The 15646-nt window shown below is 30.3% G+C and overlaps 1 protein-coding gene and 1 long non-coding RNA gene across 2 annotated transcripts; both read left to right on the forward strand.

Moving 5' to 3' along the window:
• Positions 1–4592: 4592 nt before the first annotated feature.
• On the forward strand, positions 4593–8430 carry LOC146912438 (gibberellin-regulated protein 4-like). Its single transcript, XM_085720568.1, has 4 exons — positions 4593–4770; positions 4870–4914; positions 5416–5449; positions 8006–8430. Exons 1-4 carry the CDS (start codon positions 4708–4710, stop codon positions 8185–8187), a joined length of 324 nt encoding a protein of 107 aa, XP_085576694.1. The 5' UTR covers positions 4593–4707; the 3' UTR covers positions 8188–8430.
• A 5097-nt stretch (positions 8431–13527) lies between these two features.
• Positions 13528–15646, forward strand: LOC146912439 (uncharacterized). Its single transcript, XR_015016475.1, has 2 exons — positions 13528–14826; positions 14998–15646. It is a non-coding gene; the product is annotated as an uncharacterized LOC146912439 (long non-coding RNA).

The raw sequence follows: 15646 nt of genomic DNA on the forward strand, positions 1-15646 counted from the left end.
TCGGCCCCTAAGTGGTGCACCATTAACAAACGTGATGGATAAAAAATTGTATTTACATTCACTATTCAAATCTATTTGGTTTTAAGGAAATTCGTGAGTCTCGAAACTCAAGAATCTTTTCAACATTTCTTGAATAAACCACACACGATTGCTTTTCTCAGTACACCACATCATTTCCTGAATAAACCACACATCATTTCCTCGAAATTCCAATAAAATAAAACATTTCAACACACTTAAATTAATTTGTTTTAATAACTCTGTGTCATCCTTGCTCATAGCAACAATGTACACTCAAGTCTCCTATGATTAATATTGTCGGAAGTATTATAACTTTACTTGTGGTTTTGAGGCTTCAATCATCAAAAATAGTGAACCAACTAAGGTATTTGGGAGATGTTATGATATCATGGAGTTCTCTATATGTGATCATTGAACAAGTCAAGTTATAAGACATGTGATCATGGTCATCAAGGTAAACTTGAGGTATATTGTAGCTTTGAACAAGACTGACGCAAAAACATTAAAACAAATTAAATTAAGCCTCATTAAAATGCTTTGGTTTTTTGGGCTTTCCAAAGTGTTGAAAAAAAAAAATGCATATAAAGTAGAACTCAAACATTGAAATCTAGTAACAGAGAGAAACAAAAACATGCATGTTGTTCAGAAAATGTTGGAACGATTTTTGAGTTGCGAGACTCATGAATACCTCAAAATCAAGAAGTTTTGAAACTAAGTGCAGTGAGAGTTTTGTTAAAGATGTGTCACACAAGGATAAGTTTGTTATTCTCAACACACGCTCTGACATTTTAATAGTAGAGTTGCAAATAAAATAAGAAAAACAGAAAATGCGTATAAAGAATAGAAAAGTCGAGAAATAGTAGAAATGATTGAAAACAGCTTAAATTTATGTACTTATAAAAATCAACAGGTAGGAAGTAACTTTTTAGATAATCTGAAATGTTTACTATGGTTGGTTTTATTTTACTATAGTTATGTAAATTTCTGAAAGTAACTTTTCAATTCTACAATATTCTTTTATTGAAATCTATTCACGTTTAATATTATTGGGTCTCATCCTTACATTAGTGTGATAAAATAATCATTAATTGAAGGTATATTAATACATGTATTTCTTACTCTTTTCGGTAAGAAAAAATTCAAATGTATTTGATTCAAAGTTGGAGCAAATACATTTGACTTTTCACACACTGTAACAAAAAAAAAACACACACACACACGCACATAATATATATAAAAGACCGGATTGAGTATATATGTTATATTTCATCTATCCCTAATTATAAGTATACACTAAAAAAATGTATCTATAATTACAAGTCACCATTTAAACAACTAAATGCATTTTTTCCTTCCAAACATAATCATAATTAATACTACTAATTTATCTTGAAATATGAAAAAGTATTTATAACAGAGTTTGTAGATTTTGTGTTAAATGTGGGCATGTAACACCAGTCTACATTTGTTGAATTCCAACATTTAACATCGGTTTTTACTAGTAACCGGTAATAAATATTACTTACGTATAGTGCATTTACATCTGCCCCTACACATATAACACTGATGTTAAATCGATTTACTATACTGATTATAAAACCATATTTAAATCTCTTATTTAAAATACAAGTAGTTGTAACATTGGTTAAAAATAAAACTGTTACTAGTGTTAAATGTTCAAAAAACCCAGTGTTATATCCTCTTCTTTTACAATACACGTCTATACAGAGAGGAGAGATCCGAAAGAAAAGGTATTATCATCCTACAACATTCGTTTAAAAACAATAACCTATAATCAATTTTGAAAATTTTATTTTATAAAGATATTTATTCTCCTTATTATTAAGTACATTTTGAATGAATTTTTATTTACTTATTTATAAAGATATTTTATGTTTATGATTTTTTTGATATGGTATATTTAAGTAAAGAACAAAATTTTAAAAATTCATTTACTGTATATGGATAATCCAAAGCTACGTTTTTCGTTGGTAGAAAATGACAGTGTATTAGTTGATTTTAAATATTTGTTGTATAATGAGTTTGAGATCTGTCAAATTGTATAATTAACTTGTATTTTGGTCACTCAAAAATTAAAAAGATATCACATCTAATTAAACCTTTTAAAATTTCTTTTTTTGATTAATTTTTTCTATCAGGTTAGAACTATTAGGTTGGTTATAGCTTTTGTTGTAAAAATATGGAATAAAAGGTTGTCACTAGTTAATCCTTTTAATGAAAATTATGTAAACCGAGTTTTCAAAACTACCAATTAAGATTCAATAAGTTTCATAAGAACTCAAGGACAAAAAAATAAGGAAAAAAATGAAAAGAAGAACGGTTCCATTCCCTCATGTAGAAATGGAAGAACAAAATATAAAGAATAGTAGTTTAGAGATAGAGGTAGTATATAACCACTCTTGTGTGCTGGCGGCGTAGCGACGGTTGTGTCACTTTCCGGCGGTGCATGTTTAGTATGTTCGTTGAAGATAAATGTTTCCTCACATTTGATGTTTCTCCAATTTTTCTCTCCTTTTTCTTTTTCTTTATGGTTATGAGAGTGATGTGGTTTGATTTAAGGAAGAAGATGAATGATGGGTTTTTTATTTTATTTTATGAATATGGTAGTGTAGTGTTGTTTGAAAAATAAAAGTTATGTCCCTCTATTTTTCTTCTACATTTTTCTTATGTTTTTTCCGTTTCTTCCCTTTGAATGCCTTTGCTCTTATTTCTTTGCTCTTATTTATACTAAAAAAATTAGATTAAGGCATGAGAAAAAATACCTAACTTTGTTATGCATGGTGGCAGGGTTGTATCACATGCATGGAAATTAAGGGAAAAGGGAGAAGAGAAAGATAAAGTTGTTGTGTCCCGTACTCTATAAGGGAATCAACTTGTCTTTTTCAATTGTACTCTTTTGACTTAGTATTCTATGTTCAAAGAAAGATCAATTCTAGTTGTAATTTGTATTTAGGAGATGATTATTGTCAAGAACAATAAATTTACAAGAAAGTCTCCTAGTAAAAAAATTGTACACTCTCCATGGAGGAGTTTCAAGTTATTGCAAGTTAAAAAAATTATAGCTTAAATTTGACACATATTTTGTGATAGATTTAATTTAAGCTCGAACATGACCTTCTTAAAAGCCCAATATTACCACATATTTCTTATTAACGTATTTAATTATATAATTTGGTATATATTAATAAACTAATGAGGCTAAGCAAGTTATTTTCATTCATGGTCTGTTTTTTCTTTAGCATTTTCCTGCATGTTTTTTTTTTCCTTCATAAATATTAAGTATGGCTTGCAAGTTTAGCTTTCCTGCAATATTCTAACGACTCCAGCATCATAGACACAAAAGGTAGATAAAAAACACACTTTAGAAAAAGAAAAAATGGAAAGCAAGATTTTTCATGAAAGAAGAAATTTGTTACGGCCTGTTTTCGGTACAAAAGATGCCTTGAGTATGTAACTGATTTGAACTAAGAGATTAAATGATTGAAGAGTTAAAAGATGACAGAGAAAAAACTAATATAACAATTAACATGCTAACATTTGTCATTCAATAAAAAAAAAACTATAATTTGTTTTCAAGAGAAAGGGGCATAAGTTATTCAAGTGATTATTTGTTTTCATAAAACATTTGGTTCAATACTTTGCTTTTTGATTTGTTTTATGGTTTGTTATTGGCTCTTGAAGTTGTTACTCTCATTTTCCAGTCTCCACGAATGATATTGCACACTGAAGAGCCACTAATAATAGTTTAGAGACCGATTAGAAGAAAGATTGTTAGTTTGGGATCAAATTGACTATTTATTCACCTAAATATAGTCCTCAATTTTTATTTTTTCACCAACCTAATCTATTTGTAACTTATTTTTGTTAGATTAAAAATAAGTGGACATCAAATATAAATTAAAAGACTTGAATCAAATCTCATTCGTTCAATTAGATAGATCATATAATTAAGGTAGTTATAATTAAGGTTAAAACAAAACAATTAACACTTCAATAAAATCTTAAAATGACCTAAAATATTTGAAATGACATGTTATCGAGACTTCTTACTTTGAACATTTTTTTTTAACGATACTTTGAACAAATTATACTCTCGGTAACAAAATACAAACAAATTTTAATTAAAGAACAACTCTTATATAGTCACAACCCTAAAAATTTATACTTAGAAGCATATACATAAAAGATAAAATTTAAAAGAAAAATAATTTTTTTTTTTTGAGAGAAAAAGAAAAATATTATGAAGTGGTGTGATTAAATTATCTATTTTTTAATTTTTATAATGTATGTGTCCAAGTTGCGTGCCTATGTAAAAACAACTTTTAACTAAGCTAAAATAGGAGGACCAAAATGATTTAACCAATATTTTATTTTCACCACCGTCAATCTATCTTGATCATATTAGTGCTAGCACATGCATCATACTACACTTGTTGTGGCATCTCACAAAACTCTATGCAAGTTTACACATATCAAATCAAATCCAATAATAAATATTGACGATAAATGTGGTTGTTCTCCTACCCTCATCAAATTCTATAAATGCTTCCACTTTCTCTTTATGTATTGCTACATTATCACTTTACTCCCCTCTCTTTAATCCTCTTGTGGTCCATTTTTGTGCTACATACATTTTCCTCTTCTTGAAACATCGACATTGGCCATATGGCTAGATTAGTTGTTGTTTTGATCTTGGTCCTCATTGCAATTTCCATGCTTCAAACGGTGGTAAGTTTTTCAATTGTACAAATAAGACACATTCTTTTAATATGTTCTATATTTTGAGGTTTTGAAAGGTTCTAGCATACTTTTGGCTTGATTTTGTAGGTCATGGCTTCTCATGGACATGGAGGCCATCACTACAATGACAAGGTATGTAGTTTATTTTCCCATTCTCTCTTTAAGATTTGGATTTTTTTTAGAAAGCATAATTCTCAACTAAAAGCATCCATAATAGAGCACTCTTATTTGGTTGTCTGAGTGGATTTGACGTGTATACATCACTCATTGTATAATTTGTAATGTCATTATTTAATAAGGGCACTCAGAATGGTGGATGCTTCACTTATTTAATTGTTCAGTTGTCTAAGTGAATCTCACATGTATACACTTTTACCTTCTAGTTTATTCTAGAAGATAATCTTTTAGACATACTCTAGCTGTTAGCCTGCTTGGTAGCATCGTTATTGTGTTGTGTGGTGATGTATCTATCTTATCATGTGTATGCATCGACTTATATAAGCACTGTATAGTCTCATGATTAGGGCGACCAAAAGATGAATGAAAAAAAAAAAATTAGGTTTTGATTTTTTTTCTGTTGTTATGAATGCTGAATTAATTGCTGACTTATGGTTGATGTTTATGTGTTTTCAGAAAAAATTTGGACCTGGAAGTCTTAAGAGTTACCGTAAGTGAAGTTCCTACTATATACCATTCATTCTTTTTGTTGTTTTTCTTCTTGAATTTTATACAGAACATCATTAAGATCTCTCCAACTTAACATGAAAAAATGGTACCAACTAAAACAAAGAAACAAATGAGCAACAATTCTATTTCACATATCAAAGTTGTGTTTGTTTTAAGATCAAAATTTTGCATGAAATGATTTATTTTTATGTGATATTTGTTTAAAAATTATTCAGCATAATTCTTATTTAAAGATAAAATTCAATTAGTTTAAGATTTTAGAAAAATTTAGCCCACGTATCTCAAACTCGATATTGGATTCTATCATTTATGTTGTTAGAGTTTGGCTTTTGAATTGACTTAAGACAATTGAAAGATAATACTCCCTCCAAATTTCTCTTATAAAAAGGATCGGAGGGAGTAATAATTTCTGTTGTTGGATCAATTCAACAGCCTAACTTATGACTTCATATGTATGACCCAATCTACATCTTAAAATTGTCACTTGATTCATCTAAAAATTTGAAAGATCCTCTCGGTTATTAGATGAATTCAGATCGTTGATTTTATATACATGAGAGAATTTTCATTAGGTGAATTCAAATCGTTGATTTAAAATACATGAGAGAATTTAAATTTGTAAAAAAAAAATTCGAAAATTATATTATACATTTTTAAAATAGTTTTTTTTTTCCCCTGAAGATGTTTTATGAAAACAACATATGTTGGCTTTCACATGTCATTATATTTATATATGTTTTGTTTCCGACTCATTCAACACTTTACTTTATTTTATCTTATTTTTATTTATCAATCAAATAACAAATTTACCAGTCTATTACTACATCGCTCTATTTATCACATTTTTCTGTGCATGTCTTTGTGGATCACTCAAGATTTCTCTTCGAGTAAACCATCAAATTGATCAATGTCTTTGTATTATACTCTCAAATTAGCCCTCAAATTTATTAATATTTCAAATTAGTTTCTGTCTTTGTCAAAAATTTCTTAATTAAAAACATTGACATAATTGAGAAACATTTAACAAAAACAGAGAATAATTTCAAACATTTAATAAAATCAGAGAATAATTTAAGAATGATTTACAAAGATAGATTTCAATTAGATGGTTTACTTATTTTTATTCGCATTATGACCATGGACCATGGTCTCCTAGTTGCTGCATTGGATCCATTTCCACATTAACTATTAGTCGGTGGCGTTTAATTTGGGAAAGGAAACTTTTTTCCCATCATGGGAAAGTGAGTGTTTCAGCCATAGATTTATTATTTTTTAATTGAATGGTCCAGATCTTTCACCTGTTACCTCTTTGCAACTTGTTGATAAACAAAAAATGAGATTCCACACATAATTATTTATCTATAAATTCCTCTAAAAAATTGTTTTTTTATTTTTTATAAATCAAATTATTATGTTTTTAAAGATGGGTCATACGACCCCCACACTTTATTTCATCCTAAAATTAGGGCTATTTTGGTAATCTCACATCCCCAACACACTTTCTTTCATCCCCACCACCGCATCCTCCATTGACACCAGCCACCACCATCCTCCAGCTTTTCTCAGACAGCCTCATCGCTCCTGTCCTCCTCTCCGCCGCCTGCCTCACCCTCTCCGGCGTTGTCACCATCACCGACCACACCCTCATCTCTCTCTCTCTCTCTCTCTCTCTCTCTCTCTCTCTCACTCTCTCTCTCTCTCTCTCTCTCTCTCTCTCTCTCTCTCTCTCTCTCTTCTTCCTGTTCGAGATCTCTGAAATTTATGAATGGCATCTAAAAAAATAATAATTTGATTAAATATTAAAAGGGTTGTTTCCAACAACAATGGTGATATAACATTGTCAGAATTTCATGAGGTTCAACTTCACTTTCCAATGCCAATTTCTAATTCCAAAACAATTTCAATTTCAAATTTAGAACAATTTCATAACAACAACTTCACTTTCCAGAACTATTTCAAAACAACAACTTCACTTTTCAATTTTCAACAATTTCCAATTCCATAGCTTTCACCTTTTCTATTCCAATCTCAGATTATGATATGAATTTATGGTGTTGGTGTTATTGGTAACAAAATATGTTGTTATATAACAGATCAATATAAAATGAAAGAAGAAGAAAAGAAGAAGATGATGATATACTTCAGATTAAATTTGTTATGATTCGTCCAGATTTCAACTGTTGAAATGAAGGGTGGAAAGAAATGAGTTTAAAAATTAACAAATGGCTGAGGTAAATTGTGTTCTGTGAATCTGAAAATAATTGAACTGGTGCAGAGGAGGTACACTAGAAAATACATTAAAAAACCAATTTCATTTTTATTTGTTTTTTTCTTAGCCAGTTTACCCACCGCCACCTGTCCTGGAAAAGGACACTTTCCCATGGTGGGAAAAAACTGTCCTTTCCCAAATTAAACGCCACCCTATTAGTCCTCTTGCTTTAACGGTGGTCAGTTTTATTCTTGGAAATAAAGCTGCACTGGACCTTTATGTGTGTTTGACTTTAATCGCCCTTTTATTTTATGTGTGATATACCAGAATGCCCATCTCAATGCTCAAGGAGGTGCAAAAATACTCAATATCACAAGCCATGCATGTTCTTTTGTCAAAAGTGTTGTAACAAATGCTTGTGTGTGCCACCGGGGTATTATGGGAACAAAGCTGTATGCCCTTGCTACAACAATTGGAAGACTCAACAAGGAGGACCAAAATGCCCTTAAGCTTGTTCTTCATCAAACTAAATTAACAAATACTATAACTAAACTACATGTCTTTCTTATAATATGTGTCTCACTTGTTCTTTTCTTATTGACTTAACTAAACTATATGTTCTTTTAGTTCTATATGTAATATTATCTTGTTGAATTGAGGACGCCTTTTAACTTAAGGCTTATATGGTTTTAAAAGAGATGTGTGTAATACTCTTTATTGCTTCCATGTATGATACTTTCCTAGTTTCATAATGAGTGTCGTTCAAGGTTTTGACACACAAATTAAGAAATTGAATGAAATAATCATTAGACATAACACTTTTACTAAATTAAAGTGGGAAGAAAAAAATTAAAGTTATATTGAAAATGTAAAATGACAATTATTTTGAAACAATTTTTTTGCTAAAGTGACAGTCATTGTGAAACAGATGAAGTATATGAAACCACTATAGTTTCTTGTTACTATCTTTTTTGTCTTGTCTTGAATGAACAATGGTAATCATGTTATTTTTAACAAATTATTACTCTCTCCATTCCTTTTCTTTTGATGTTTTAGAACTTCAACTATATTCCAAAACTTTTGATGTTTTAGTGAATTTATTATTGTTTTCTCAAGTTTACCCTTGTTGGAAAACACAATAAACTATTACAGTAGTTGTGACCTTTGGTTTATCACATGTGAATTTAATGATAAATAAAGACATTTAAGTAAAACACACACAAATGTTTATATACTTTAATTACTCCTTAAACTTGTGTCAAGACCTAAAACATCAAAAGAAAAGGAATAGAGGGAGTAGCATGTTTCCAAATTCCAATTTTACTTAAATGACATCATTTAAAAGAGATGTGTGTAATACTCTTTATTGCTTCCATGTATGATACTTCCCCAGTTTCACAATGAGTGTCGTTCAAGGTTTTGACACATAAATTAAGAAATGTAATGAAATAATCATTAGACATAACACTTTTACTAAATTAAAGTGGGAAGAAAAAAGTTAAAGTTATATTAAAAATGTAAAATGATAATTATTTTGAAACAAATTTTTTTGCTAAAGTGACAGTCATTGTGAAACAGATGAAGTATATGGAACCACTATAGTTTCTTGTCACTATCTTTTTTGTCTTGTCTTGAATGAACAATGGTAATCATGTTATTTTTAACAAATTATTAGCATGTTTCCAAATTCCAATTTTACTTGAATGACATCAATGTGTTTAAGCTTGTTACTCCTAATTAACATATTGAAGGGACAACTGAGTTCTAAAAAGTTAAAATGTTATTGTGACCTAACGAAAAGCTATTTCAATTGTGATGTTTTTGAGAATGAAATCAAGTACTTTTTAAATTTTATATGAGGACTAGGATAATGAAGAAATAAAAGTACATGAATAAAACATTCTGATATTAATTATCTTTATGCTTTGTTACTAAAAAAAATTATCTCTATGCTTTTCTGAGATTTTTCATCTTTTTAATGCAACAAACAGTTTGATTTCAAAAGAAACCACCTTTCAATGAAAAGAGGAGGCAAAATTAAAGATTATGTTTTTAATTTATTTTCAAAGTTGCACTTTGGTCCTACACTAATTTTTTACAGTCCCAAAACCTTTTTTTTTTTTTTACTTTTGGAAATATTTTGTATATTTTCTATCGAGGGTCACTTTTCTTTCGCTATTTCTATTTTTTCCTCAAAACTTCGAGTATTTATTTATAAAAATTATCCAACTTATGGATTAGGGGAGTCTAGAAGATCAAATAGCACTTCTGAGCATGTTATCCGATGGTTTGTCGATGTGGATTGATGGTGTTGCTGTTGTGAAGGTGGATTTTGTTGTTGCGCTGGTTGTTGTTGCTGCAAATGGATTCGTTAAGATGACATCGATTGTTGTTGCAGCGAAGGTGGTTGTTGTTGTCGTTATAGTTACCGATTGTTTTTGAAAGGTTGTTGGTTGTGGTGTTGGTTCTTGACGTTGCTGTTTGGGGTTGTGTGCGAGCAGCGGAATGTAGGTGGTGAAAATTGTTTTTGTGGCAGCTTGTGACATTGGTTGAGGGTTTTTTTTTTTTTTTTTTTATGTATGTTGGGTGAGGGTTTTGATACAACTTTTGCTTTTCACGGTATGTTACTACTTTACGACTCCTAGTCTAACATTCCTTGTGCTGGTTAGGATTCTGATTTTAATAAATTCCATTTTGGTTTCTTAAAAAAAATAGCATATCTAACCAATAATATGATGAAGAACACAAAGAACAAACAAAATTATCATTTTTAAAGAATGACTTGAATGATATATTTTTTTTAAACCAATGGTTTAAGTTAGAAACTCACTTCTTCACGCTTCAATGATCGGACTCTAGCCTAAAATTAAGTTTCCTTGGTGTTATTCTTAATCAAAAGATAAATGTTTTTTTGTTACTCAAGAAACAAAGGTTGGAAAAAATTAGAAGACACAAAGTTAAAATAAATTTTCCAGAAGAAAGAAATGTTGATCAAAATTATGAAAATTTGATAATTCAAATAATAATTACTTCAATAATAAAAACGTTGTTGATAAGAACCAATAAAGTGGTTCTAATCCAAGAACCCACAGGTTATAGCCATGTTCACTCGATATTCTCATAAGAGAAAAAAATCATATAAATTTGAAAGCGTTTACATAAATACTTATGGAAAGTTCTCATAATCCTAAATCTCTCATATCCTAATGTGAACTCTAAGTGGCACCTAGTTCAACATATGCTTCAAACAATAAATTATTACAAATGTCGGAAACAAAATATGATAATCAAATTAAACACATTTAATCTAACAATTAACCTAAGATCATGAATTGGATTATCCTCAGTGGCGGAGCCACGTGTGGACTGGGGCAGGCCATAGCCTACCCATTAATTGTGTGAAAAGACTATAATACCCCTGAGGTTGAAGAATTTGCAATTTCAACTTCGACACTTCCTTTTTTATGCTCACCGATTGCCAAGCTTGAAGAATTTATCAACTATTCAAGAATTATGCTCATGTTTGGTTGCAACTGGACAAACCAAAGATTACTTCTTGATTGATAGATTGCTGCGCTTTGTTATGACTCTTCCGGTTTCTACAGCCACAACTGAAAGATCTTTTTCGGCAATGAAAATTATCAAGTCTAAGTTGAGAAACAAGATGGGACATGGGTTTCTTGCAAACAACATAACAGTTTATATTGAAAGGGAGATTAGTGCATGCATTAGTTCCGAGTCAATTATTGATGATTTCAAGTCACTCAGGACGCGTAAAGCATCACTATGAGGTATTTGTCATGTAGTTTGTTTTTTTGATAAGTTTAATATTTTGATGAACGAAACCGAAATGGGTCGTATTTTATATTATATGATTTATATATTTTAATTTATTTTGATTGCGGCCATCCCATTATTTTTTGTCTGGCTCCGCCACTGATAATTACTGGCCACATATTTAAAAGACTCCAACATGTGCTAAATGTGTCACATTATTTTGATTTCAAAATCTTTGGTCCTAAAGAAATTTGATCTAGGTTTATTCAAAAATAATAATAAATTATAATATTAGCATGCCTTCCACATGGTAGTTAGCATTGTCAAATTGAACTGAACTATGAGACAACCTTTCAAAATCATGAATAGACTAGTTTGTAAAATTTCGTCTTTTTAAATTGTTAATTGGATAATAACGTTATTGTCTTTTCACAGCACTTATGGAACCCTTTTGTGATATAAAATTTGTGGTTACCTTAATTTCTCAATCCAAAAAAACTTCATGAAACCATCATCTTTCTCTTCCATGATTTTCCATTTTTTTTTTCTCTTCTATAACTATACTCAACACTTAGAAAAACCACACCTAAGAAACTCTTTTCAATTTTACTATTGAAGTCCATATTAATAAATCTGATTACACTCTCCTGTTCTCCTATCTAATAAGTGCATAACCAAAGATAAGACACATCTAATCTAAGAGTAATGAAATAATTTGTGACCTAAGAAAATTGGTTATTAGGCCTAGCGAACTTTTATGTCCTTTGGTTATTTAACTTTCTTTTTTTTATTTAAGAGAATTGACAATAAAGTTGAAGAACAAGTGTGGTTTTTTAGGTGTTTTCTTTTTTGGTTCATATGATTCAAGCTGAATCGAGTTGTTCATTAACTTAAATCAAGGTAAGTTTCAATTATAAAAAACAATTTGCGATAAAATTGAGTCAAATTTAAAGTTAATCAATTCATATTGAGTCAAGTTATTAAAATAAATTTGGCTAAGCTCAACTCTAATTTTTCCAACTTAATGGTATAAATTAAGTATCAAATAGAATGATAAGTAAAGGTCTTAAACGATCATTACAATCCATGTGGCATGTTTTAAATGCATAACCAAATATAAGACCCATCTAATCTATAATGAAATAATTTGTGACCCAAGAAAATTGGTTATTAGGCCTAGCGAACTTTTACGGCCTTTGGTTATTTAACTTTTTTTTTTTTAAAGAGAGAATTGACAATAAATTGAAGAACAAGGGTGGTTTTTTAGGTGTTTTCTTTTTGGCAAATGTTAACTTGTGTCATCAAGGGCACGTGTTAAGGAACTTATTATAGAATTATACGTATCAAAAGTCGTGCATTCAACTTTTTAAAAGTCAAAATATTATGATTTCCAATGCAAAGTTGCTTTTTTTAAGTTCCTTAACATGTGCCCTTAGGGCACAAGTTAACATGACCTTTTTTTAAGAAAAAAGACAACTTATGATAAAATTGAGTCAAATTTAAAGTTAATCAATTTATATCAAGTCAAGTTATTAAAATAAATTTCGCTAAGCTCAACTCTCATTTTTCCACCTTAATAGTATAAATTAAGCATCAAATAGAATGATAAGTAAAGTTCTTAAATGATCATTATAAACCATGTGGCATATTTTAAATAGCTAATAATACAAACATATCGAATTTAAGTTCTCAACCAAACTCTTTGAGGGTCCAAAATTGCCACATAAAATTAACTCTCACATCTTTTCATTTCAATGAAAGTTCTTAACGTATCATCTTAACTTATTTTAAGTGAGTCTAACGGTTCACATACAATTATTTAAAATATATTCTTACCTATGAAGTCAAGATACGGGGCCGGATACGTGTGCGAGTGCGATATGATTCGAAAAGGTTGCAACATGAAAATTTTAAAGTTTAGGTTATGGTCCGACTTAAATGCGTTAACAAACTTTTTATAATAAAAGTTATATATATATATATATGTAAAATACTTATAAAGAAAATACAATCTTCATTCTTCATTATTATATAATTAAATTATAATGATCACAATTTTAAAAGAAAATATTTGCAATCAAAACACAATATAAAATATTTTAGTCTAAATAATACTATATTGTAATCTTTATGTTAAAATATCAACACAAACGCCCATAAAAAGAACTCAATACAAGTTTTGTCTAATGCTAACTAATTGAGTCTCTCCTCTCTCGTCTACCATAATTTGTATACATCTCCAGTAGTTTGTCACATGTGTCCTAGTTTTGTATTTTAGATATGTATCTATGAGTACTATTGAAATATCCAATAAAATATTTTTTAAGTAAAATATTTAATTCTAATACTTCCAGAATACGTATCCAATATAAATAAGTCCTTAATTTTAGAGTATCCGGCCTCAATTGTTTTTTGAGAGACGAGTATCCGGCCTCATAAGTTGTTACTTACAACTATCCTCCATTTTATCCTTAAAAAAAAAAAAACCTATCCTCCATTTTGGTTGCTACGTCAAGCCCCACAAATACTTCAAAAGTTTGAGAAGTTCTCATATACCATTAAAGATGTTCTAAGCAATATTTCTCCCTCAATAAATCATGATTGAGTCATGTTCTACTAAATACAAGTTTCATTTTTAGTTATCCATGATATCCTTTAGAAAGCCACATGATAATCTCTCTTAGGTATAAAGATTCATTCAAAAGGCTTGAGTTTTTTCAACTACCTCCTCACATACCAATTATGCATGCATAGAGCTATGGCCACATATTTAAAAGACTCACATATATGTTAAGTGTATCATATTATCTTTATTTTAAAATCTACTTTAACTGAAGGATATCAAATGACGAATTTTTTAAGAGAACTCGATTACGGGTCCTATATAACACATATGTTTCTTCATCAGATTTTACTTATATGCGATCGTACTCTAAATTATTAGGGTTCTTTGCCTAAAAATCGACGAAAAATTAACACAGATAAAAAACAATTTTCAAAGCAACTTGGTGTATGTTTGGTTGAGCGTTTATGCTCTCCAAACGTGAGTTTTTGCTAGGGTAGAGCATCGGACGGGTTCGGGCCCGAACACGCCATGCTAGATGAAACCGAAACTACTAAATCAAAATCCGATTTTGACCATTTATAGGCTCGGTTTGGGAGGTTTTCGGATTAGTCGGTTGAACGGTTAGTGCAGGTGGGTTAGATCGGTTATGAACCTCATCAAGAAAAAAGTGAAGAAAAAAAATGGTGTGAAGAAAAATGGTTGAAGCAGTGAACAAAACACATGAACTGGACCTCTCTAAAGGAAGGAAGATGATGAAACATACAATCAAACAGAAGAGCAATGGAGAAGGAACGAAACAATTGAGGTGTTATTATTATTATTATTACTTATTGATAAGCGCTCAAAATGATCTAATTCATGTGTTAGTTTAGGCATGTTTGATGAGTTGTTTTACGAATTATCAATGGAAAAGCTTCAATTATGTGCCCTTAATGCCATTTATGCTTTGCATGCCTTACTTTACCCTTTTGTGCAGGAAAATACAAGCAAGGAGCAAGAATTACCAAAAGTTCACAAGAAACTTGCCATTAGCGAAAATGTCTCTATTGGCGAAGATCTCACAGGGAGTTTCGCCATCAGCGAAGCTGGGGGCGAAGTCAGAAGCAGGATTTCAAGAAACTCGCCATTAGCAAAAATGTCGCTATTGGCAAAAATCTCACAGGGAGTTTCGCTATCAGCGAAGTTGGAGGCGAACTTCAGGAAAGTCAAGTGGATAAGGGACACATGGAGCAACTCCATTGGTGCAGAGGCAGATTTCACACATTTCGGTAATATCGAAATATTTAGCTATTAGCAACATTTCGCAGAAGCGGCCCATATAAATAGTTTTCTCTTCTCTTTCCATGGGGGATTACATTTTTCTATTTGATATTTTCTGGTTTTTAGAGAGAGGTTAGGGCTTTTCTAGAGAGAGAAATACAAAGCAAGATAGTTAGGAGTAGATTCAACCCAAGATTCATTGAGACATCATGAATCTAGGCATGGAATCTTCATCTTTTCTTCTTCTTTTGCAAAGCTATCATAGACATATGTAGCTACATATACTCTTGTGGTTTTAATGTATTCAAACAAGCTATTATGTAATCTTTTGATCATTTAATATATGGTTCTAGCTATTTATTCAA

The sequence above is a fragment of the Medicago sativa genome, chromosome 6 (genome assembly GCF_051527215.1).
Source record: "Medicago sativa cultivar Bolivia chromosome 6, Bolivia_mono, whole genome shotgun sequence".
Lineage (NCBI taxonomy): Eukaryota > Viridiplantae > Streptophyta > Magnoliopsida > Fabales > Fabaceae > Medicago > Medicago sativa.

Bases quoted from the DNA above. Each gene is read 5' to 3' on its own strand.
- LOC146912438 (XM_085720568.1), top strand. From the start codon at position 4,708: ATGGCTAGATTAGTTGTTGTTTTGATCTTGGTCCTCATTGCAATTTCC. The intron at 4,915-5,415 runs GTATGTAGTTTA...ATGTGTTTTCAG, and splicing joins GCCATCACTACAATGACAAG to AAAAAATTTGGACCTGGAAG. The intron at 5,450-8,005 runs GTAAGTGAAGTT...GTGATATACCAG, and splicing joins TGGAAGTCTTAAGAGTTACC to AATGCCCATCTCAATGCTCA.